The following is a 25,318-nucleotide window of genomic DNA, read 5'->3' as shown; positions in this document are numbered from 1 at the left end:
GCCCTGAGTCCCCTTCGGGGTGAGAAGGGAGGAATATAAATGCTGTAAATAAATAAATGTTGGAGAGTGGTTGCTGGTCAAAGTGGTCCCTGGTCTAGACTGTTTTTTATCTGTGCAAGCCTCCATGAAATATGGTGCTAGATATGACTTCCACTGATACTAGATAAAGGTAAAGGTTTTCCCCTGATGTTAAGTCCAGTAATGTCTGACTCTGGGGGTTGGTGCTCATCTCCATTTCTAAGCCAAAGAGCTGGCGTTGTCCGTAGACACCTCCAAGGTCATGTGGCCAGCATGACTGCATGGAGCGCCGTTACCTTCCCGCCGGAGTGGTACCTATTGATCTACTCACATTGGCATGGTTTCGAACTGCTAGGTTGGCAGAAGCTGGAGCTAACAGTGGGCACTCACTCCGCTCCCAGGATTTGAACCTGGGATCTTTCGGTCTGTAAGTTCAGCAGCTCAGCGCTTTAACACACTTCACCACCGGGGCTCAGTGATACTATAGACTGCTAAAAAGACCAATCAATGGGTTTTAGAGGAAACCAAACCGCAACTTTTCTTTGAAGCCAATATGATTCAATGCAGGTTGTCATACTTCGACTGTATTATGAGAAGAAGTGACTCAGTAGAAATGACAATAAGGCTTGGGATGATAGAAGGGGACAGGAAATGATGAAGACCCCATTCCAGATGGATACAAGACTCAACCAAAGAAGCCATGGCTGCTCTGAAAGGAAAGAGAGAAGGAGGGAGAAGATGTATATGGGAAATGGAGGAAGGAAAGAAATAGACACAAAGAGAGCCTGCCCACTATTGTCACAGCATTGCTATGGATGCATTGCAAGGTAGGCCTTCTCAGAGCTGGAGAAGGGAGAAAGCAGACAGGCAAAATGTGAGCAATGTTGGCCATATAAATATTTCTTTTGTGTCACACTTTAAACTGTCCTATGTCATCCTAAATCCTAGAGCATCATGCTGCCCTTCACCTTAGCAGTAGGCATGGAAGAGACATAGATAATATAAATGCTTATTCAGAGCAAACCATGCCGAGAGCGGGGAGCTGGGAGGGATTAGTAGCCGCCGAGCATCTCCTGCTGGGAGTTGCCCTCCTCTTCAAGTTAATTTACCTAAAGGCTCAGTTAGTTAATGATGCTCTGGAATTAAGTGGCCTCATTACGCTCACAGCTAATACATCACTCGGGAAAGGGGTGACCCGTGCATCATTAAAAGAAGGGGGGAATTTGTCTCTGAAAAAAGAAAGAAGGCACAGATTTATGTGCATCAATGGAAATTTGCATTTTCTTGCACGCTATGCAGAAATGGAAAACGTACACAGGCTAAACAACATCCCTAATCTGGGATCCCCAAAATCTGAAATGCTCCAAAATACGACATTGTCTGCATGGAGGGGTGGGATGGTGAGCTCTTTGCTTTCTGATGGTTCAATGCACATAATGTACATGTATTTATCCATTTTTTGCCCAGCTGTGCTCTCGAACCAATGCAAAAGAGAGAAAAAGTCATTAAATATTAAAAATTGAAAGCACCTGAAACGTGACCTTCTGGCCTCTGTTGGAAAACCTCCCAAGAAAGAGACTCTACTACAGAATGAATATTTCTTATCTGAAATGCCTGGAACCAGAAGTGCTTTGGATTTGTTTTCCAAATGATTGGAATACTTGTACAAATTGAGCATCCCTTATCCAAAATGCTCCAAAACCCAATACTGTTCATGTGAGGGGCTGAGATGGTTTCACCATTGCTCTCCAATGATCAAATGGACACAAACTCTGTGTAATGCACAAAATTATTAAATATGTTGCAAATAAAATTACCTTCAGCCTATGTGTACTAAGAATACATGAAACATACATAGATTGTTGTGTTTTGACCTGGATCCCATTTCATGGATCACAGTCACAAAAACAAAGTTTCTGGAACTACAGTAGAGTCTCGCTTATCCAACGTAAACGGGCCTGCAGAACGTTGGATAAGTGAATATGTTGGATAATAAGGAGAGATTAAGGAAAAGCCTATTAAACATTAAATTAGGTTATGATTTTACAAATTAAGCACCAAAACATCATGTTATACAACAAATTTGACAGAAAAAGTAGTTCATTACACAATAATGCTATGTAGTAATGAATTCAGCACCAAAATATCACAATGCATTAAAAACATTGACTACAAAAATGCGGTGGATAATCCAGAACGTTGGCTAAGTGAGTGTTGGATAAGTGAGACTCTACTGTATATGCAAATACACTTATTCCAAAATAATCATAATAATTCCAAAGGATTTCTGGTCCAAAACATTTTGGATACAGGATAGTCAAACTGTATGTGGCAGCTAAAAGAGCCAATGTGATTCTAGGCTGCATCAATAGTGTCTAGATAAAGGAACATGGCCATACAGCCCAGAAAACTCACAGCAACTCAATGATTCTGGCCATGAAAGCCTTCAACAACACATTGAAGTCATAATAATCCCCTTCTCTTCTGCTTTGCTCAGACATCACCTGGAATCACTCTGCATCCAGTTCTGGGCAAAGCAATTCAAGCAAGATATTGACAAGCTGGAAGGTGTCCAGAGAGGTGACCAAAAGATCAAAGATCTGGAAACCATGAATCCCTATGAAGAGTTGCTCAGGCAGTTGGGTTTGTTTAGCTTGGAGAAGGTTAAGAAGTGACATGATAGCCATGTTTAAATAACTAAAAGGATGTCACCTTAGCCAAAGCCAAGTTGTTTTAATGGTTAGCACTGAACTTGGTTGGAGACGCCTGGTTTCAAATCCTCACTTAGCTTTGAGGATCATTGGATGCCCTTGAGTAATTCCCTTGTGCTGCTGAAGCTACCTTACACGGTTGTTGTAATGGTAAAGTCACAGGTCAAGTGAGGTTTGTAAAGCACTCTGAGCTTCTTGGAAGAAGGCAGGAAATTAGAAAGCAAAACAAAATGCAATAGAAAGAAAATTAAATTGGAAAAATGCCAATGATTCCATTTTTTATTGTGTTGTCAGTCTCTCTTTCCTTCCCTATCTTTCCATTTCTTTCTCTATTCCTCTCACTTCTGAAATTAAAACTGCATGGATCAATCAATTTAACTCTGCCTGGTATAAGTATCCCTATAATATACAAAATCAGGCAGTGGTTTGACTCTGGAGATGTGGTGGAAGAATCTTCCTTGGAAGCTTTTAAACAAAGGTTGGATAGCTATCTGTCAGGGATACTTTGATTGTGCTTTTCCTGCATGGCAGGAGGTTGGACTAGATGGCCCATTTGGTCTCTTCCAACTCTATTATTCTATGATTCTATGATCTGGGTTCGAATCCCATCTCAGCCATGGAAACCCACTGAATGCTCTGCTTTGACTGTGGAGACCCAGGTTTCCACTTGGTCATAGAAACCCACTGAGTGGCTTTGGAAAAGTCACGCTCTCACAGCCTTGGAGAGGCAAATGTCTCCTGACACATTTTACCAAGTAAACCTTGTGATAGATTCTATAAGTCAGAAATAACTTGGAAGGCACATAGCAACAAGAGAATGGTGTCCACAAGAGAATGAAACATGGCATGCTGACAAAACACATTCTATTCCAGAAAGACTCCACCCCATTCCTGGCCTTCCACCTCCAAACCCTGCAAAAATCTATGTTAGTTTTTCATCTTGCTTTTACCGGCAGCCGGAAAACAGTCTCGACACCTTCAGCAGTTAAGCTGGCCATCCTCCTTGGTGAGATCAGTTGCTAGGAGACCTTGGCTTCTGATGCACAAAACCATGGAATGAAAGGGGAAAGTGACAGGTTCCGCTGGAAGAATGCGCTCCCAAAGCGGGCGCATGGCAACGGGCATGAAAAGAGCCACAGAGGGCACATGTGACAACCTCATAAACCTTGGATCATTTACATGTCCAGCCCCACAATTTAATGCAGAGGTGCAGAGGTAGAAACTGCTGACATTTGACCAATGTAAAAACAATTACAAAACTTTTTTTGGATGACACATTGAAACTATATCCATCCACACAGTGAGCTCCAGCAAAGGTTGCCATGTATCATCGTCTGTTGTTCAACCTCTTGGTTGCATGCAAAAGAAGAGTGCAAATTCTCCACTTTTGGAAACTAAAAAGAGCTGAGTTCAAACCAAGTTTTAAAAGTTGTGAGTTGTTTTGCATCTCAGTCCTTCTTTTCATTTAAAAAGTATAGTTACACAAGAGCAGGAGAACACAAAACAAGTTTTTAGGTTTTATATAAAAACTGCACATCTACATCTGACCTACTGGTACAACAACACTAAAACTAAATAAAAGTAAATGTTTCCTTTGACGTTAAGTCCAGTCCTGTCTGACTCTGGGGGTTGATGCTCATCACTATCTCTAAGCCAAAGAGCCGACTTTGTCTGTAGACACCTCCACGTTCATGTGGCTAGCATGGCTGTAGATGAGCAGGGGCTATTTTTTATTTTTTATTGTCGGGTGCTCACCCTCACACGGGCTGGCCTCAAACTCATGACCTCTTGGTCAGAGGAATTTATTGCAGCTGGCTGCTAACCAGCCTGCGCCACAGCCCGGCCCCAAATATATAATATAATATAACCCCATATAATGCAGTTTAAGGAGCCGGGCTGTGATGCAGGCTGGTGAGCAGCCTGCTGCAATAAATCACTCTCACCATGAGGTTATGAGTTCAAGGCCAGCTCGAGGTGGGGTGAGCACCTGACAATTAAAAAATAAAACATAAAAAATAACCCCTGTTCGTTGCTGACCTAGCAACCCGAAAGATAGTTGCATTTATCAAGGAGGAAATTCAGGTACCACATATATGTGGGGAGGCTAATTTACGACACTATAAAAATCATCCAGCCACCATTGGAATGAGGAAGTTGCCGTTGCAGTGGATGATGAAGCAGCTGCTCCCCCTGTGGCCGGAATCAAGCATACCCTCAGGAAGCTGGAAGCTGGAGAAAGTTTAAATTGCCTCTGTGTCTGTCTCTGTCTTGGTTCTATGTGTATATGGGCATTGAATGTTTGCCTTATATGTGCACAATGTGATCCGGCCTGAGTTTCCTTTGGGATGAGAATGGCAGAATATAAATACTGTAAATAAATTATATGAGTCTACATTGGCCATATGATGAATGCTGTTTCAAATGCAGTGTAGTTCAAGCCTTTACAATCTCTTCTCAAGGTGGCTCTGGGTACTTAGGCGATCCCTCGTAGTTCGAGGATGATTGTCTTCCATCCTGGGTATGGATCCGTAGATGGCTGAAGAGACCTATTCTTGATCTGCATGTTCTCCCGCAGTGAGGAAATCGGTTTCCAGGTGGAAGGTGGTCAGGGTTGGCTTGACGCTCCTTCCTCTTGGCACGTTTCTCCCTTAAGCCCTCCGTTCGTGCCTCTTTGAACTCCACAGCACTGCTGGTCACAGCTGACCTCCAATTAGAGTGCTCAATGGCCAGGGCTTCCCAGTTCTCAGTGTCTATGCCACAGTTTTTAAGGTTGGATTTGAGCCCATCTTTGAATCTCTTTTCCTGCCCACCAACATTACGTTTCCCGTTCTTGAGTTCGGAGTAGAGGAGCTGCTTTGGGAGACGGTGATCAGGCATTCGGACAACGTGGCCAGTCCAGCGGAGTTGATGGCGTAGGAGCATGGCTTCAGTGCTGGTGGTCTTTGCTTCTTCCAGCACGCTGGCATTTGTCCGCCTGTCTTCCCAAGAGATTTGCAGGATTTTCCTGAGGCAACGCTGATGGAAACGCTCCAGGAGTTTGGTATGATGTCTGTAGACCGTCCACGTTTCTCAGGCGTAGAGCAGGGTTGGGAGGGGAATGGCTTTATAAATGAGCACTTTGGTCTCTCTACGGATGTCCCGGTCATCAAACACTCTCTGCTTCATACGGAAAAATGCTGCACTCGCAGAGCTCAGCCAGTGTTGTATTTCAGTGTCGATGTTGACTTTTGTGGAGAGGTGGCTGCCAAGGGAGCAGAAATGGTCAACGTTTTCTAATGTGACACCGTTAAGCTGTATTCCTGGCTTTGCAGAGGGATTAGCTGGTGCCTGTTGGAAGAGCACTTTGGTTTTCTCAATGAGAGGCCGAGCTTCTCGTATGCTTCTGCGAAGGTGTTTAGAGTGGCTTGTAGGTCTTCTTCTGAATGCGCACAGACTACGTTGTCATCGGCATATTGGAGTTCTATAACAGATGTTGTGGTGACCTTGGTTTTGACTCTCAGTCTGCTGAGGTTAAATAACTTGCCATCTGTCCGATAGTTGATTTCCACTCCGGTGGGAAGCTTCCCATCAACAAGGTGAAGTATCATAGCGATGAAGATGGAAAATAAGGTAGGGGCAATAACACATCCCTGCTTGAAACCTGATTTGGGTATGGGTTCTTGCATCGGCAAGAGGCCGGACTAGATGTCCTCTGGGGCTCCCTGCCAGTTCTATTGATTCTGGGATGGCTCATCCTTTTGGGACACGATCCGTTGCCACCAACCGTAGCCATGGTGAAGCCGATGAGCTCCCTAATCTCATTAGCCTCCTGCTTACAGATGGTGCCTGTCCTCTAATCCGCTTTTCTGCTCATCCTAATCCTATTCAGGGCAGCCATTCCACAGGAAGAAACGGCCCACCACTTTCTTTTCATATCTGAAGACAAGTCCTCCTCCTCCTCCTCTTCTTCTCACGTAGGCTGATGGGGGACTTGGGATGATGACGGGACAGTCTCCGAACCTTCTTTAGATCCCTTCCACCCCAGATGTGGCACCAACCAGATTGGTTTGAAAAACCATTCTTCTTTAGTAGCCCTTTTTTGACTATTATTTATTTGGAAGAAGAGATCCAAGCCCTGGATTTGGGTCACCGGAGGTGGGACACCGTCATGTCCTGGAGGCCACCAAGGTAGGTCAAGGCAAGGAGCTTCACGTTGAGTCTTGGGTCTAGAAATCTGGGATGTGGGGATTTATTTGCTTATGATTTTGCATTATGAGATATCCCAGAGACCGATAGATTCCTAGGATCAAAAGTGGGCCTCAAAATATTCCAATCCCATCTGACCTTGGAAGCTAAGCAGGATCAACTCTGGATTTTAATTGGTTGGAGAATCAGCAACTATTGAGTGTCTCTCATCTTAAATGCTTTTTGGTTTTTTTATGTGTCTCCGCATCATGAGATAACTTGGAGATGGGTGTGGTTTAATTATAGAAACATAGGATCCAATACAGACCTAAAAATATCCTAAAGGCATCAGATCCCGTCTGATCTTGAAAGCTAAGCAGGGTCATCCCTGGTTAATACTTGGCTGGGAATCCAACAACAAATACCGATTGGGTGACCCTTATCTGAAATGCTTGGAACCAGGTTTTTTCAGGATGTTAGACTATTTCTATATACAGTAGAGTCTCACTTATACAACACTCACTTACTCAACGTTCTGGATTTTCCAACGCATTTATCTAGACAATGTTTTCAATACATCATGATATTTTGGTACTAAATTCATAAATACAGTAATTACTACATAGCATTACCATGAATTGAACTACTTTTCCTGTCAAATTTGTTGTATAACATGATGTTTTGGTGCTTAATTTGTAAAATCATAACCTAATTTGATGTTTAATAGGCTTTTCCTTAATCCCTCCTTATTATCCAACATATTCGCTTATCCAACGTTCTGCTGACCCGTTTATGTTGGATAAGTGAGACGCTACTGATTCGTGGCTGGAATCATTGAGTTGCTGTGAGCTTTCCGGGCTGTATGGCCATGTTCCAGAAGCATTCTCTCCTGATGTTTCATCCACATCTATGGCAGGCATTCTCAGAACAAAATCTGGCTACCAGTATTATAAAAACTCTAAAATCAGGATAGTAAATAAAGAACAACACTCAGAAAATAGGAAAATTCCACACAGGAAACAATCAGGGCCAACTAACACCTCCCAACAAAGGATTCCTCCAGGCAGGAAACAGCCAGGCTTTGAAGCTGCAAGTCCATTTAATGCTACTAATCAAGGTGGCCAATTGTAACATTCGCACTTGCCTCAAACAGACAAGAGTTCTTTCTCGGACATTATTCCACAGATATATAAACCTCACTTGCCTAGTTTCCAACAGACCTCACAACCTCTGAGGATGACTGCAAAAGATGTGGGCAAAACTTCAGGAGAGAATGCTTTTGGAACATGGCCATACAGCCCTGAAAGCTCACAGCAACCCAGTTTTTTAAAATACATAGTGAGATATCTTGGACACAGAATCCATTCATTTATGTTTCATATACACCTTATACTTACATATAACCTGAAGGTAATTTTATACAATATTTCAAAATAATTTTGTACTTGAAACAAGGTTAGTGGACAATTTGGAATATTTTGGATTTCTGGATAAGGGATGCTCAAACTAGATATTTTACTTCCACGATTATGTTGCAGATAGACCTCCAAGAGCTTAGTATTTAAGTAGTTCAGGGCTGAAATCATCGGCACAAGAGTATTATTATTATTATTATTATTATTATTATTATTATTATTATTATTATTATGACACAGCAAACAAGATATCACAATGTATTGAAAACATTGACTACAAAAAACATTGACTACTAAAAGACAGACTGCGCTGGATAATCCAGAATGTTGGATAAGCGAACATTGGATAAGTGAGACTCTATTGTATTATTATTATTATTTTATTATGACACAGCAAACAAGATAGATATGCTGGATTTCGTATCACAAAATCACAAGTCAAACACTTCCCAAGTGTCTAGGACTGTGCGATGTATTTTCGGATGATGCGTGCAGATCCCAGTAGGGTGGCCTTTTGCAGTTGGCAGATTGTAATTTTGTCGATGTCTATTGTTTCCAAATGCCAGCTGAGATCTTTTGGCACGGCACCCAATGTGCCGATCACCACCGGGACCACCTGCACTGGTTTCTGCCAGAGTCTTTGAAGTTCAATCTTGAGGTCCTGATAGCAGATGAGTTTTTCCTGTTGTTTTTCATCAATGCGACTGTCACCTGGGATGGCAACATCAATGATCCAAACCCTTTTCTTTTCCACAACTGTGATGTCTGGTGTGTTGTGTTCCAGAACTTTGTCAGTCTGGATTCGGAAGTCCCACAGTATCTTTGCGTAGTCATTTTCCAATACTTTTGCAGGTTTGTGATCCCACCAGTTCTTTGCTGCTGGAAGGTGGTACTTGAGGCATAAGTTCCAATGAATCATTTGGGCCACATAGTTGTGCCTCTGTTTGTAGTCTGTCTGTGCGATTTTCTTACAGCAGCTGAGGATATGATCAATGGTTTCATCAGCTTCCTTGCAGAGTCTGCATTTTGGGTCATCATTATGATTATTATGGTTATTATTATTATTATTATTATTATTATTATTATTATTATTATTATTGATATTATATTTATGTATCCCCCTTTTTTCTCTTGACTGAGATGCAAAGCAAAGGGAATGGGGAGAATTGTGATGTAATGTTTAAGTAGGTTTGAATTCCAAGATTGGTTTCTGATTTGTCTTCCAGTTGAGGAAAAATGCTTCCAAGCGTGTGGACAATTTCAACAGAAAGGAGGAAACCATGGAAATGAACACAATCTGGCTACCAGTATTATTATTTTTTTACAAAAACTCTGAAATCAGAACAGTAAATAAAGAACAACACTCAAATACCAGAGGAATTCCAGACAGGAAACAATCAGGGCCAGCTAACACCTCCCAACAAAGGATTCCCCTAGGCAAGAAGCAGCCAGGCTTTGAAGCTGCAAGGCTATTCAATACTAATCAAGCTTGCCAATTGCAACAGACAAGAGTTCTTTTTCAATTGCAAAGCATTCAATAAGAGGATGTGTTACACAGATTGGACCTATACTGCCAAAAAATGCAATTTGAAGTGTTGTGCGATACTTACACTGCACGTAGTTGTTATCCTCCAGAAACTTCGTTTTTGTGGCTGCCACAAACTAGGTTGAATTGGTTGAAACTTTATGAGATATTCATTGAAAAAACTATAGCAAAGTGTGCTGTAGGATGTCCCAGAAAGACAAGGTTTTTGCAATTTAATCAACTTTCCCCATGTTTTCATGACTGAACCAATTAGGAAATGACATTTATAGCCCAGGAACAAAAATCGTGATACATAGTGTTACCGACATAAATAAAGGTTGACATGTCAGTTGTTCCCAGGATCATAAATCACACTCATCGCCTTGTAACTCAATGAGAGAAAGGGCTTTCCTCATTCCCAAAGAATTTGGGACATTTAACATTTTATTGTTTCCTGATGACATCTTTAGAGTTCCTGCCAGATGACCCCCCCCCCATTCCCTACATACACTATAAACATGTGTTGTCGAAGGCTTTCATGGCTGGAATCACTGAGCTGCTGTGAATTTTCTGGGCTGTATGGCCACATTCCAGAAGCATTCTCTCCTGACATTTCACCCACATCTATGGCAGACATCCTTAGAGGTTGGAAACTAGGCAAGAGTTCTTTCTCCCACTCTGGACATTCCACAGATATCTAAACCCCACTTGCCTACTTTCCAACAGACCTCACAACCTCTGAGGATGCCTGCCATAGATGTGGGCAAAACGTCAGGAGAGAATGCTTCTGGATCGTAGCCATACAGCCACAGCAACTCACAGCAACCCAACTGTAAACATGTGTTGCCTTTTGTCTTCCCAATGACATGACTACAAAAGGAATAATGTATTCCTCTCCACCCCAATGGCATGACCACCATGATACTAGTCATGATACTACGGGTCTCATATATCCCCATTAGTCTCCCATATTTGCCCTGATCTAAACAGTAGAGATGGGTAGGACTGGAATATTTATCTATTTATTTATTTAAAGTGTTTATATTCTGCCCTTCTCACCCCGAAGGGGACTCAGGGCGGATCACAATGTACACATACAAGGCAAACATTCAGTGCATATGAACATAAAGACAGAGACAGACACAGAGGCAATTTAACCTTCTCCAGCTTCAAGCTTCCTGAGGTTGTGCTCGATTCCAGCCACAGGGGGAGCAGCTGCTTCATCATCTACTGTGATGCCGACTTCCTCATTCCAAATGCTGCTGGACGATTTTTACGGTGTCGTAAATTAGTTAAATTAGTCTCCCTGCAAAGCGGTACCGAAATTCCTACTTGATAGATACAACAATCATTTGGGTTGCTTAGGTTAACAACGAGCAAGGCTATTTTTTTATTTTAATGGTTGGGTGCTCACTCCATCACGGGCTGGCCTTGAACTCATAGTGATTTATTGCAGCTGGCTACTAACCAGCCTGCGCCACAGCCCTATTAAACTCCCAGGTGGAACATTGGGCTGGAATGCGCCCTGAAACTGAGCAGGAAGGCAAACAGATGACAACCAATAACTTTGGTCAAAGGTTCCACCAAGTCTCAGCACTGCTTTAATAATAATAACAATAATAATAACTTTATTTTTCTATCCTGCCTCCATCTTTCCGAAGGGACTCGGGGCAGCCAAGTTAAAACATAATAAACCCTCTCAACAAAACAAATTAAATAAGATAAAACAGATTAAAAACACAGTAATATAATATAACACAATAATAACAAAATAAAATGGTAAAATGATAAAACAAACATCACCACTAATGGATAGAATGAGGATGGTCAAGGCTGAGAAAGATAAAGTTTAGTCCCATCATCAGTGTTTTAAGAAATTCAGAGTGGTGTAGGCATTAGACAACAACAAAGTGTGCATGGGCAATATCTTATGCATATGTGATCATTCTTATCTGGGGTCTATATGACGAGCACAGAGTGTAACCAGAGATTGTTTGTTGTTTAAAAGGATGTTCTCAAGACCTGGCACTGTGTGAAGCCATCATGTTTAGTTGTTGGACCTGAGCACATGATATCATGATTATAGCATTTCTAACACAGCGCGGATGACTGTTAGGGATCCCTTTTCTTCAGAAGAGGAAGTGGAGCAGGAAAATGTTGATGAATCTGAGGGGCAGTTGGAATCTGAGGAGGAGATTTTGCAAGTACCCACATTTATGGAGTTGTAAATTAGTTAAATTAGCCTCCCCACTTTATAAGTGGTACCTTAATTTCCTACTTGATAGATGCAACTATCTTTCGGGTTGCTAGGTCAGCAACGAGCAGGGGCTATTTTTTATTTTTGTCGGGTGCTCACCCCGCCACGGGCTAGCCTCGAACTCATGACCTCCTGGTCAGAGTGATTTATTGCAACTGGCTGCTCACCAGCCTGTGCCACAGCCCGGCCCCAAAGGTGTTAAGGATTCCTCTTCAGAAGAAGAAGAAGGGGAGTATGGAAGTGTTCATGAATCTGAGGGTCAGTTGGAATCTGAGGAGGAGATTTTGCAAGTATCCACATTTCAGGAGAGGCGAAAGGAAACAGAGCAGAGACGTCGTTCAGCTAGAATAGCTGCCAGAAATGCAGCTGAGTAATTGTGATGACTCATGGGCCATGTAGTCCCGTTCCTAGCACTGTTGTGACAGATGAAGAGGAAAACTTAGGTTTCCCACCGTTTCAGCCAGAATTGGAGCTTTTTCAGCCAGAATTGGAGCCCTTGCACCTGCAGGAGATTTGCCTTCCAGAAGTCTGCCAAACAAGCCTTGAGCCGAAATCTCCCCCATTTTCTCGCCGTGATTATTATAAACAACAGAAAGGCGCTCAGGAGGCGTCTCGCAGGAGCGCTAGGATTGCTGCCAGGCATTCAGCTGATTAAGCCTGCTTCCCATGGGAAACTTTAGGGAGTCATGCATCTGGACACAGAGAATGGCTTTCGGTTCTGGTTCCCCAGAGAAATGTTCTTTGGCGGGAAAACGAGACCCTATGTAGGTGTTTTGCCCACGTAGGAATCTTGCGGAGTCAATTCGTCAGCTTCGGGAGTAGGTTGTGTGTGGACTACACTACTCCCGCGTCCTTTGCTCCCGTTTCCAGCCTTGCCTTGCTTCCCAGGACCTTGCCTTGCTCCACGGACCTTGCCTTGCCTTCCGGACCTCGCCACGAATTTACCACGGATCCTGTTCTTGCTCCTCGTTTCTTGTTGCCTTGAATTAAGCCTAGTGTTCCAAGAATCAAGTTTACTTCCTAGCCTTGCTTAAGTTTTATGGACTAAAGGACCTTGTCATCTCCCCTCACTTTGCTTGGCAAAGTGAGTGTTTCGGTTACTGGATTACAACTTTGGACCTTAATATTTCATATTGGACATTGTTTCCTTGGACTAATTTTGACCTTTCCTGAAAGGTCTACTTCTGGACTATTTTCTACACTTGTTTTTATTAACTTTATATACTCCTACAATAAAGATATTAGATAGATTCTGGCCTCTGTGTATGGTTATTGGTGCTCTGCAGCCTGGGTCCTGACAGTAATTACCCTGTTTCCCCGAAAATAAGACATCCCCAGAAAATAAGACCTAGTAGAGGTTTTGCTGAATGGCTAAATATAAGGCCTCCCCCAAAAGTAAGACCTAGCAAAGTTTTTGTTTGGAAGCATGCCCATCGAACAGAACACCAGAGCATGCAGGATTGGTAAATGTACGTACCATAGAGTGTTGTACATGGAAATATTGGTAGTAACAAGAAATTCTTGATAGGATTCACAGTTTGTCTGGTTATGTTGGTTTGTGATGGCAACTACTGTACAATATATAATAAATGTTCATTTTTTTTGTTCAACAAAAAATAAGACATCCTCTGAAAATAAGACCTAGCGCATCTTTGGGAACAAAAATTAATATAAGACACTGTCTTATTTTTGGGGAAACACGGTAGGAACTGCCCTAGCAGCTGTGAGGGGACTCAGGGCTATAAAGCAGAAGCAGGTGCAGCCAGCTCTTGCTGGTAAGAAACTGACTCTTTGCTTCCCTTGTGCCTACTTCAAGTCTGCATCTGGGAAACTGCTCCTAAGGTTTTATTGCTGTTTCTTTGTCTGAAGTAAGATTGCTATTTGATTTGGGAATTTGTCAGAGACTAAGAACTGTGTTTGCCCTAAGACTTCCTTGCTTTCTTTTGCATTATTCCATTGAGTGTGCTGTATTGTATGTTTTGCTGAAGTAAAGCAGTTTTCATTTACTCACCACATTGTTTTAAGGCTGTTCTTGAAAGACAAAACAGGACAATGACAGAGCTCAGCAAACAATACAAGTACAAGCCCTTGGAAGATGACAAGCATAATCAGGATGGAGTCGAACAGGCTCCCTAAAACAGACTATCAAACAGCTTAATCCTTGTATTGTCCAAAGCTTTCACGGCCTGGATCACTGGAGTGTTGTGTGGTGTGGTTGTATGCCCAATGCATCCTAGCAGCATTTTCTCCTGATGTTTCACCTGCATTTGTGTCTGGCATCTTCAGAGGATCATCTGAAGGGTAGGGCCGGGCTGTGGCGCAGCTGACTAGTACAGCTGCAATAAATCACTACTGACCGAGAGGTCATGAGTTCGAAGCCCGGGTCGGGTTAAGCCCCCGACCATTAAATAGCCCGCTTGCTGTTGACCTATGCAGCGCCGAAAGACAGTTGCATCTGTCAAGTAGGAAAATTTAGGTACGCTTTATGCGGGAGGCTAATTTAACTAGTTTACAACATCATAAAATTGCCAGCAAAACACGAGGAAAGGAATGAGGAAGTACAGCCACTAGTGGACAGTGAAGCAACAGCTCCCCCTGTGGCCGGAATCATGAAGCTGGAAAAAATGTTAAATGCCTATGTGTCTGTCTATATATGTTGTTTGTCTGTTGGCATTGAATGTTTGCCATATATGTGTTCATTGTAATCCACCCTGAGTCCCCTTCGGGGTGAGAAGGGCGGAATATAAATACTGTAAATAAATAAATCTGTATCCCAACTCCCATCAGCTCTAATAAGGATGTCTAATTATGAGAAATATAGGAGCTGTAGTTCAGTATCTGGAGGACCACATAAAATGACCAGATTTGGCCCGAGAACCTTGAGTTTGAAACATGTGCATGAAGGGTTTCCAAAGAGGCGCATGGGTCTGCAGGTAGCCTGTGGACAGTTTTCAGCCTCCAGATTACACTGGCCCTGGGCCACCCTTTGCTCGTGCATAATGCGGGTGACGTGTTGCTATTTTACCTAAACCACCCAGCTGCTCCGCCTCTCCCTCCGCTCTTTCAAACATGTCCAATAATGCAAAACATGTGATGCAGGATCAGTTTTTCCAGCTCATGTTTCCTCCCCATGGCTCGACTTGATTGGCTTGGACGATGGAGTAATTCCAAAGCATCCTCATGGGACATCTTCCCTCCTCAATAAACATCTCCAGGAGAAATCAGGATGACATACAGACCACTGTTTCCTGGTGGGACCCATGCCACCGCCATAAGACCTCGTTCTATTTTTAGAGAATCAAATCTTTTTATAGAAAGGGATTTCAATACGGTGCTGTGCTGTTTTGATTCTTCATGTTCCTTGAAATACTTTCGGTCACTTTTGGTGTCACTTTTTGGTGTCACTTTTTGGTGTCACTTTTGGTGTCACTTTTTGGTGTAACTTTCGATCACTTTCGATCACTTTCGGTCACTTTTGGTTTCAGTTTTTAGTGTCACTTTCGATCACTTTCGGTCACTTTTGGTTTCAGTTTTTGGTGTCACTTTCGATCACTTTCGGTCACTTTGATGTCACTTTTTGGTCACTTTCGGTTACTTTCGGCCACATTTGGTGTTAAGGATGGAATTGAAAAGCCTTAATGGGAGCTGGTTATGTTTAGTTTGGAGACGAGAAGATTGAGAGGGGACATGATAGCCATGTTTAAATATCTAAAGCAGGGGTCCCCAATCTAAGGCCCGGGGGCCGGATGCGGCCCTCCAAGGTCATTTACCTGGCCCCCGCCCTCAGTTTTATAATATAATATATTGTATATACATATAATATTGATAATAATATTATAATGTAATACAATATAACACTAATAATAATACCATATAATAATATTAATTATATATTCTATATTACATATAATATTACTAATAATATTACAGTATAGTGGTATAGTTCAATATAGTAATATATAACGCTAATATTGTGCTATGCTAATAATATAATATATTGTATGTACATATAATTTGTAAGCCACTCTGAGTCCCCTTTGGGGTGAGAAGGATGTGATACAAATGTAGTAAATAAATGCAGTAAATAATAAATAAATAAATAAATTTTAGACTTAGGCTCACCCAAAGTCTGAAATGACTTGAAGGCACACAACAACAACAACAACAACAACAACAACAACAACCCTAATTAACGTGACTATCTCATTGGCCAGAAGCAGGACCACACTTCCCATTGAAATCCTGATAAATGTATGTTGGTTAAAAAATTTTTTATTTTTAAATATTGTATTGTTCTTTCATTGTTCTTGTTCTTTTTGTTGTTGTTGTTGTTTTTGCACTACAAATAAGACATATGCAGTGTGCATCGGAATTTGTTTGTATTTTTTTTTTCAAATGACAATCCGGCCCCTCAACAGTCAGAAGGATTGTCGACCGGCCCTCGGCTTAAAAAGTTTGAGGACCCCTGATCTAAAGGGATGTCATGGAAAAGGCAAAGCCAGCTTGTTTTCTGCTGCTCTAGAGACTAAAGCCCTTTCTATACAGTTGTATGAAAATCTACATTGAACTGGATTATATGGCAGTGTGGACTCAAAGTAGATTTTGTGGATTGCCTGCCTTGATATTCTGGGTTATATGGCTGTGTGCAAGGGCCCTAGAACACAGTGCTGTGGTCTCAAGCCACAGGAAAAGAGACTCCATCTAAATATTTGCAAGACTTTCTTGGCTGCAAGAACTAAAAGTGAAAATCTGCATATTTGATTACACATTTGGTATCTTGGTTCAGTTGTGGAGCACTGCCATTCAGCCCAAGGGCTGTAAAGTACAGTTAATACATAATTTTGCATGCAGATCACAGAATCATTGAGTCAGAACTTCCCACTTGGGTCATCAAGTCTAACCCCCTTCTGACATGCAGGAATACACAATCAAAGCACTCCCAACAGATACCCATACAATGCCATTGAAGACCTGCAAAGAAGGAGAGTCCAACGAGGCAGCCCATTACATTGCCAAAGAGCTCTTACAGTTAACTCTATATAAAGACCTGAAAAGAAGGAGTCCATTATGCTGCCAAAGAACTCTTGCAGTAACAAAAAATTCTTCCTAATATTTAGGTAGAATTTCTTGCCCTATAATTGAATCCATTAGTTTGTGTTCCAGTTTCTGCAGCAGCAGAAAACAAGTGTGATAATCTTGACCTTCTCTTCATATTCTGTATCTATGGATTCAACCATCCACAGCTTGAAAATATTCTTCAAAATCCTAAAACAAATCTTGATCTTGCCGTCATATACATGGGGTGCCGTTTTACTCTGCTATTGCATGCATTAAGGTATGAGTATCCATGAGTATCCATGGGTCTTGATAACCTCAGTGGATAACAAGAGGTTGCTATAATTTAAATTTATTTTAGTGTAGGCTTTTGTCTGTTTTATCTGTGTTGCATTTGTGTTGAATCCTGTTACATAATGGCAACTACTGTAGAATAGTAAAGGTAAATGTTTTCCCCTGACATTAAGTCTAGTCGTGTCCGACTCTGGGTGTTGGTGCTCATCTCCATTTCTAAGACGAAGAGCCGGCGTTGTCTGTAGACACCTTCAAGGTCATGTAGCTGGCATGACTACATGGAGCGCCGCTACCTTCCCGCTGGAGCGGTACCTATTGATCTTCCCACATTTGTATGTTTTTGAACTGCTAGGTTGGCAGAAGCTGGGGCTAACAGCAGGAGCTCACCCCACTCCCCGGATTCGAACCACCAACCTTTCGGTCAGCAAGTTCTGTAGCTCAGTGGTTTAACCCACTGAACCACCAGAAGCTCCACTGTAGAATAGATCGACTAAATCTGTTGTTGATAGCCAAGACGAGAGGTAAACAAATCCAGTTGATTCAGTAGGTGTGCTCAGATCAGGACAACTATTTAGATTCAGGTCCTCCTAAGCTGTTGGGAAAGAAACAACATGATATAGTGATTGACATATTGAACAAGGGTTCTGGAGACCATGCTCATACATGGTAACCTAATCTTGGACAAGTCACACTCTCTCAACCTCAGAGTAGGTCAATAGCAAATCCCTCTGAGCAAACCTTGCCAAGAAAATCACTTAGGGTCACCATAACTTGGAAATGTCTTGACAACAACAACAACAACAAATTTGCCTTATTCCCATTTTGTGTGCAAAAGGGCAGCAGAATCAAAGACAAAGAGAAGGAATGTATTACTGAGACCTATAAATTGAGCTTCAGTGTCTCTGATGAAAGAAACCGAGTGTCCAAATTAGTGGACATTACAATGCATCAGAATGAAATTGCCAAGATCGCAATAGCAGAATTACAAAAAGTGACACTGCAAGGAACATACCGCATTTCCCAACAATAGCTTGTTGAGGCCAAGGGTGCATCTCCACTGTAGAATTAATGCAGTTTGACAGCACTTTAACTGATATGACTTAATGCCATAGCATCCTGGGAGTCTCTAGTCTTCTCTGCCAGAGCATGTTGGTACCTCATCAAACTAGAACATCTCATAACATTGAGCTATGGGAATTAAAGTGGTATGTGTTCCGTCTCCCAGGGTTTTGATTTTACAAGTTGCCCATAGTTGCAAAAATAGCACCTGTTTGCATTTCTTCCAGGGCTGTTGCAGATTCTGTAGCAACCTGATAGTTTAGCCATTAGCAGAGTTTGTAGCCAGCTCAGCAAAGTCTTTGCTGCTTGCAGCTTGCAAATGTATCTTATTGTTCTGGAGACCGCCCCTTTTCCTGGGGAAAGAAGGCTCTGAGAAGCCTCTTGCCTTCTAGACTGGAGAAGAAAGAACTTAGATGGGTTGTTGGCCAAGCCAGGCCAACTCTGACAAAGCCATCTGACCTTCCTTTAAAACCAGTGCTGAGCATAAATAGGGAAAGACCTGCTCTTTCTAAAATTAGTAGCTTAGCACTGGGGCAGAGAATATCTCAGGATTTCTCTGCCACTGGAGGAAGTTCTACCTACTTTGCCTCAAAAACTAGCTTGGAGCTTAGATAGTTATAGACCTGCTCTTTCTGATAGCTCAGGGCTAGGGTAAAGAGGATCTCAGGATCTCTTTGCCTTTGGAGGAAGTTAAACCAGCAACTAAAGGGGAAAAGCAAGAAAGGAACATCTGCAAGGTTTTATAAGTTGACTGTTTATATTTGCAACCTTAACTACGTGTGCCAAGTCTGCCATGGACTTTGTGAAAATAAAATTTTGTTTGATTGTTCAACTTGAAGTGCCTTTGGTTACTGGGATTTCCAGAGCTTCTAAGTAAGGCCTCGCAGTTCACCTGGGCAAAGGAAGAAGCACATCTTAAAGCTTTAAAAGGTGCCTGGGTGTGATGGCATAGTATGAAACTGCAGAATATGCGTCCCTAGATTATTGATTAAGAATTCAAATCATTCATTGTCCAAAAGTCCAGTTGGTGATACCCGAAAAACGATCAAACTGTAGTCCAATGATAGTCCAAAAGATAGCTTTGCCCGCTTCGTTGTTTTCCCTACAAAGATGTCACTTGCAAATCAGACCTGCCATGTAGCGTCTTAGCTGTGATTGCCATTGACAGGAGCCTTGAGCATTAAGTGCTTTAGCCCTGACCCAATAGGATGGTTCACAGCTGAACAGATATAATGAGCCACAGGTGGATTCTGGGGGAGCAGGTATGTTAACTCCTAGCAGAAGCAGGCAAGTGACAGCAGGAGAGATCTGAGAGCAAAGATATTTTTCAGCACAAGGGACAAAAACCACTGACAAAGATTAGGATTCTGTCCAAGAAACTAGGAATGAGAAGAGCATCACTGGAGAATGGTTGGCCTTTTTCCCCCTTAGAGGCTTCTTGTTTTTAACACCTGTAATAAAACATAGTCCTTTCTTTTGTTTTTTCAAAAGACTCTGGAGACTGGGATTTGAATCCTTGCTTGGCCAGTTGGAAATTGCCAGGGTTTGCAAAGATACTATATGTGTCTTAATGGGAAAATCAAATGCATGGAGTTTGCAAGGCCCTGAGGAATTGGTTTGTAACTGTTGCTATCCTGCTGCTGGAGAACCAGTTTGAATAGGTTTCTCTCTCTGTGTGTGTGAGTCTTTTGAGTACCGTATATACTTGAAGCTAAGCTGAGTTTTTCAGCCCTTTTTTGAGCTGAAAAAGCCTCCCTCGGCTTATAATAGGATCAAGGCCAAGGCCAGGCAACAGAACGAGGAGGCCATTGCTTGCAATATATGATATATTTCTCTCGTACCTTCCCTTATCAGTGTGTTTTCCATAGCCTCCCTCGCTCTTAACCAAGGGAATGTTTTGAAAAGGGAAAAACGCCCTTCCAAGTCAGGAAGAAGAAAAATATATATCCATTAATCTTATAAAAGCGTTTCCCTCTGAAATATTTGTTAAACTCTCCTACAGATATATAGGCATTAACTCCCTGCATGCGTTTGCAATGTGCTTATATATCTGTATCTATATACATTAATTTTATATTTGAATATTCCCCTCATATGTTTGCAGGTTTTTGCAAATCCTATATACATATATATCCATGTACCTGTATATCTGTATCCATATACAGTAGAGTTTATCCAACATAAACGGGCCGGCAGAACGTTGGATAAGCGAATATGTTGGATAACAAGGAGGGATTAAGGAGAAGCCTATTAAACATCAAATTAGATTATGATTTTACAAATTAAGCACCAAAACATCATGTTATACAACAAATTTGATAGAAAAAGTAGTTCAATACGCAGTAATGTTACGTTGTAATTACTGTATTTACGAATTTAGCACCAAAATATCATGATGTATTGAAAACATTGACTACAAAAATGCGTTGGATAATCCAGAACATTGGATAAGTGAATGTTGGATAAGTGAGACTCTACTGTATATACATTATTTAACATATTGATGCCTCAATTAATTTTATTATATCTATTTTTATTTTGAAATTTACCAGTAGCTGCTTCATTTCCCACCCTTGGCTTATACTGTTGAAGTGGGAATGATTGTATATAGAGTTGTTTAAATGTAATTGAGTCATGGTGGTGCAATGTGTGCTGGAGATTGCATCATACACTGTGTGCTGCTTACTATGCCAGTGTGTAAAGGGTTAAACTTGGATTGCATCAGACAGCAGAGGATGAGATAAATAGCCCTCTACTTCCTATCTCTGTTTTTTCCCGTGTGTGCCTGCGTGAGAGCTGTGTATCGTCTTGTGGATTTCCGTTCGTAAGTAAACTTTTGATAGAAAACTGAAGACTGCAGTGTCGTCATTTATCCAGAGCTTCCTCGTCAGCGACTTCTGCTGCGTGTGCCTAGCAAAGCCACTCTGACATATACTCGGGTCAATAAGTTATCCCGTTTTTTTGTGGTAAAATTAGGTGCCTTGGCTTATATTCAGGTCGGCTTATACTCGAGTATATACAGTACTGGCTGGAAAGAAGATGGCTCTGTACTCAGAGAGGCCTGACTATTTCTGAGGCCTCATTTGCTGCTGGTCTTCACTGAAGCAGATTCATGGACTAAGAAAACATTGCCTATAACTGCTGGTTTCTATAAGCAATCAGAGGGACTATTGTAAATACCGTTGTTCTGTTGATCTCTTGAATTAAGTAAAAGTTCCTGTGTTATTTGTTCTGCAAAGCTGAGTGCTGCATAATTCTGCAATGTGTCTCTGGGTCATGGGCACATGTAAGAGTTTCCATCTATCATCCACAATCCCCATCAGAAATGAATTGAAGGCACATAAAAACACATTTGTTTTCTAGACTGTGGAGCTGTGGTGCTCCAACTACTATAACACAATAGGTTACCCGTATTAAAATTAAGGTGCCATTTTTTGGCATTTATCAGTTTTGGATAATTGAATCCTTGTGGATTCTAACCTTAACATTTGCAAGTTCAGAAATACCAGCCTGGATGGATGTGTTTGTTGGTTTTTGGTCTCATCCACATTTTACTTTGTTTTGTTTTCTTAAAACTTTATTCTTTCGAAATATGGAAAAAATGCGTGATTTTGGGGAGTAAACTTACTGTATATACTCAAGTATAAGCCAACCCGAATATCAGCCGGGGCACCTAATTTTACCACAAAAAAACTGGGAAAACAATGACTCCAGTATAAGCCGAGGGTGGTAAATTTCAGAAATAAAAATAGATACCAATAAAATTACATTAATTGAGGCATCAGTAGGTTAAATGTTTTTGAATCTTTACATCAAACTGTAATTTAAGATATGACTGTCCAACTCTGATCAAATCATTATTCCCATCTTCTTCAATGCCAATGTGCTTATGTATCATTTTAATAATAATAGAGTAAAATAATACATGTAATAATAATAATAATAATAATAATAATACAGGAAAATAATACATGTAATAATAAATAGAGTAAAATAATAAATATAATAATAATAAGATCAGAGTGAAATAATAAATGTATTATTAATAATAATAAAAATAAAATAAATGTAATAGTAGCAACAGTAATAGAGTAAAATAATAAATGTAATAATAATAATAATAATAATAAGATCAGAGTGAAATAATAAATGTATTAATAATAATAATAAATAGAGTAAGATAAATGTAATAGTAGCAACAATAATAGAGAAAAATAATAAATGTAATAATAATAAATACAGGTAAATAATACATGTAATAATAATAAAATCAGAGTGAAATAATAAATGTATTAATAATAATAAAAAATAGAGTAAAATAAATGTAATAGTAACAACAATAATAGAGAAAAATAATAAATGTAATAATACCAACAATAATAGAGAAAAATAATAAATGTAATAATAAATACAGGAAAATAATACATGTAATAATAAATAGAGTTAAATAATAAATATAATAATAATAATATCAGAATGAAATAATAAATGTATTATTAATAATAATAAAAATAGGGTAAAATAAATATAATAGTAGCAACAATAATAGAGAAAAATAATAAATGTATTAATACCAATAATAATAGAGAAAAATAATAAATGTAATAATAATAAATACAGGAAAATAATACATGTATTAATAAATAGAGTAAAATAATAAATGCATTAATAATAATAAAAATAGAGTAAAATAAATGTAATAGTAGCAACAATAATAGAGAAAAATAATAAATGTAATAATACCAATAATAATAGAGAAAAATAATAAATGTAATAATAATAAATACAGAAAAATAATACATGTATTAATAAATAGAGTAAAATAATAAATGTAATAATAATAATAAGATCAGAATGAAATAATAAATGTATTAATAATAATAATAAATAGAGTAAAATAAATGTAATAGTAGCAACAATAATAGAAAAAAAAATAAATGTAATAATACCAATAATAGAGAAAAATAATAAATGTAATAATATCAATAATAATAGAGAAAAATAATAAATGTAATAATACCAACAATAATAGAGAAAAATAATAAATGTACCATATATTCTCGAGTATAAGCTGACCCAAATATAAGCCAACCAGGACCCTCACCCGAGTATAAGCCGCGGGGGGCTTTTTCAGTCTTAAAAAAAGGGCTGAAAATCTAGCCTTATACTCGAGTATATACAGTAAATAGGGACAGAATGCACAAGCGGAATACAGGCAGTCCCCAGGATACAAACAAACAAGGATTGGTGATAAAGCTTCAATGGAGATACCTTTTCCCCATGGTAATAACTCTTTCAAGAAGTAAATTTCTCTTCCTAGATTTCTATAACTTCTGTTGCCTCATCCCCGTTCTTCACTAGGAGTTATTTATAAGTCGGATGTTTATAACTCAGGGATTGCCTGTACTGTTAATTGTTGTTGTCGTTGTTATATTTATAGATCAATAACAAATCACGGTTCCTCGTCTTTATGAAAACTACTCAATATGCTTTCTCTTATAAAAGTAAGAGAAAAGTAAGGCTGTTAGGAATTGTGGGAGTTGAAGTCCAAAACACCTGGAGGGCCCAAATTTGTCCATGCCTGGGTTATATGTTCCTCGCTTTTATAAGCAGCGAGTGGTTCCAGGGGTTTAGTTTTCCTTGGACTAGTGCCAAAGCCTTAAGCCACATTGCAGTGCAATGTTTGCCCTAATTACAAGCAAACACGGCACGACAATATGGCTTAAGGCTTCAGCACATAAGCAGGGATGACTTCAATAGGTGACTAGACAATTCGTGGAGTTGAGGTCTCACCATGGCAACACTATGTAAGAAAATTAGAAAGTTTTTCTGTTTCTGAATTGAAAGTGTTGTTTCTTGTTTAATTGTGTGGGACTTATTTTGAAAGTAGTTGTTCTACTCCCGAAACATTGTTTTTGTGGCTGACACAAGCTAGGTTGAATTAGTTGTGACCCTATGAGATATTCATTAAAAAACTAGAGAAAAATGTCCCTCCTGCAAGTTTTATTTATTTATTTATTTACAGTATTTATATTCCTCCCTTCTCACCCCCAACGGGACTCAGGGCGGATCACATTGTACACATATAAGGCAAACATTCAATGCCATATAACATAGAACAGAGACAGAGACAGACACAGAGGCAATTTAAACCTTCTCCAGCTTCCAGCTTCCAGAGGGAATGCTTGATTCCGGCCACAGGGGGAGCAGCTGCTTCATCATCCACTGCGACGGCAACTTCCTCATTCCAACGGCGGCTGGATGATTTTTATGGTGTCGTAAATTATCCTCCCCACATAGAAGTGGTACCTAAATTTCCTACTTGATAGATGCAACTATCTTTCGGGTTGCTTAGATCAACAACGAGCAGGGGCTATTTTTTATTTTAATTGTCGGGTGCTCACCCTGACACGGGCTGGCCTCGAACTCATGAATCTTGGTCAGAGTGATTTATTGCAACTGGCTGCTAACCAGCCTGCGCCACAGCCCGGCCCTTAATAAGTTTAAGTGGAGGTTATAGAGTAGTGAGAGGAGAAACATATAGGGGAGGGGGCAAGGGTTAGGGTAAGAGGAGGGTCTGTGAGGTAAGTTTATTTAGTTAGTAGAAATGTGGTAAAATTTCTTCTTGTAGTTCTTAAATTGTGTGGTGGGATGGTTACAGTTTTTGAGAAGGGGCTTTCTCTTTCTTGGTTGTTGTATTTGATGGTTTCAATCTTCCTTGGGTTTCCTAGATCTTGTTTCGCTACCTTGAACTGTATCTTTACTTGTTTTATGTAATCTTCCAGATTTGACCAATCAGTATCTTTTATTGGTTTGCCTT

General features: G+C 40.3%; 1 protein-coding gene across 1 annotated transcript in view; it reads right to left on the bottom strand.

The window, feature by feature from the left end:
* Positions 1-3,819, bottom strand: part of c1h8orf74 (chromosome 1 C8orf74 homolog) — a 61,165-nt gene extending 57,346 nt beyond the window's left edge. Inside the window, exon 1 of the mRNA XM_016992899.2 lies at positions 3,680-3,819. Within this exon, the coding sequence (XP_016848388.2) occupies positions 3,680-3,727 (48 nt within the window). The 5' untranslated portion in view covers positions 3,728-3,819. The remainder of the gene's footprint in view (positions 1-3,679) is intronic.
* Between the last annotated feature and the right edge of the window lie 21,499 nt (positions 3,820-25,318).

Source organism: Anolis carolinensis, chromosome 1, assembly GCF_035594765.1.
Source record: "Anolis carolinensis isolate JA03-04 chromosome 1, rAnoCar3.1.pri, whole genome shotgun sequence".
Lineage (NCBI taxonomy): Eukaryota > Metazoa > Chordata > Lepidosauria > Squamata > Dactyloidae > Anolis > Anolis carolinensis.
This window is presented reverse-complemented; position numbering and strand designations above follow the sequence as displayed.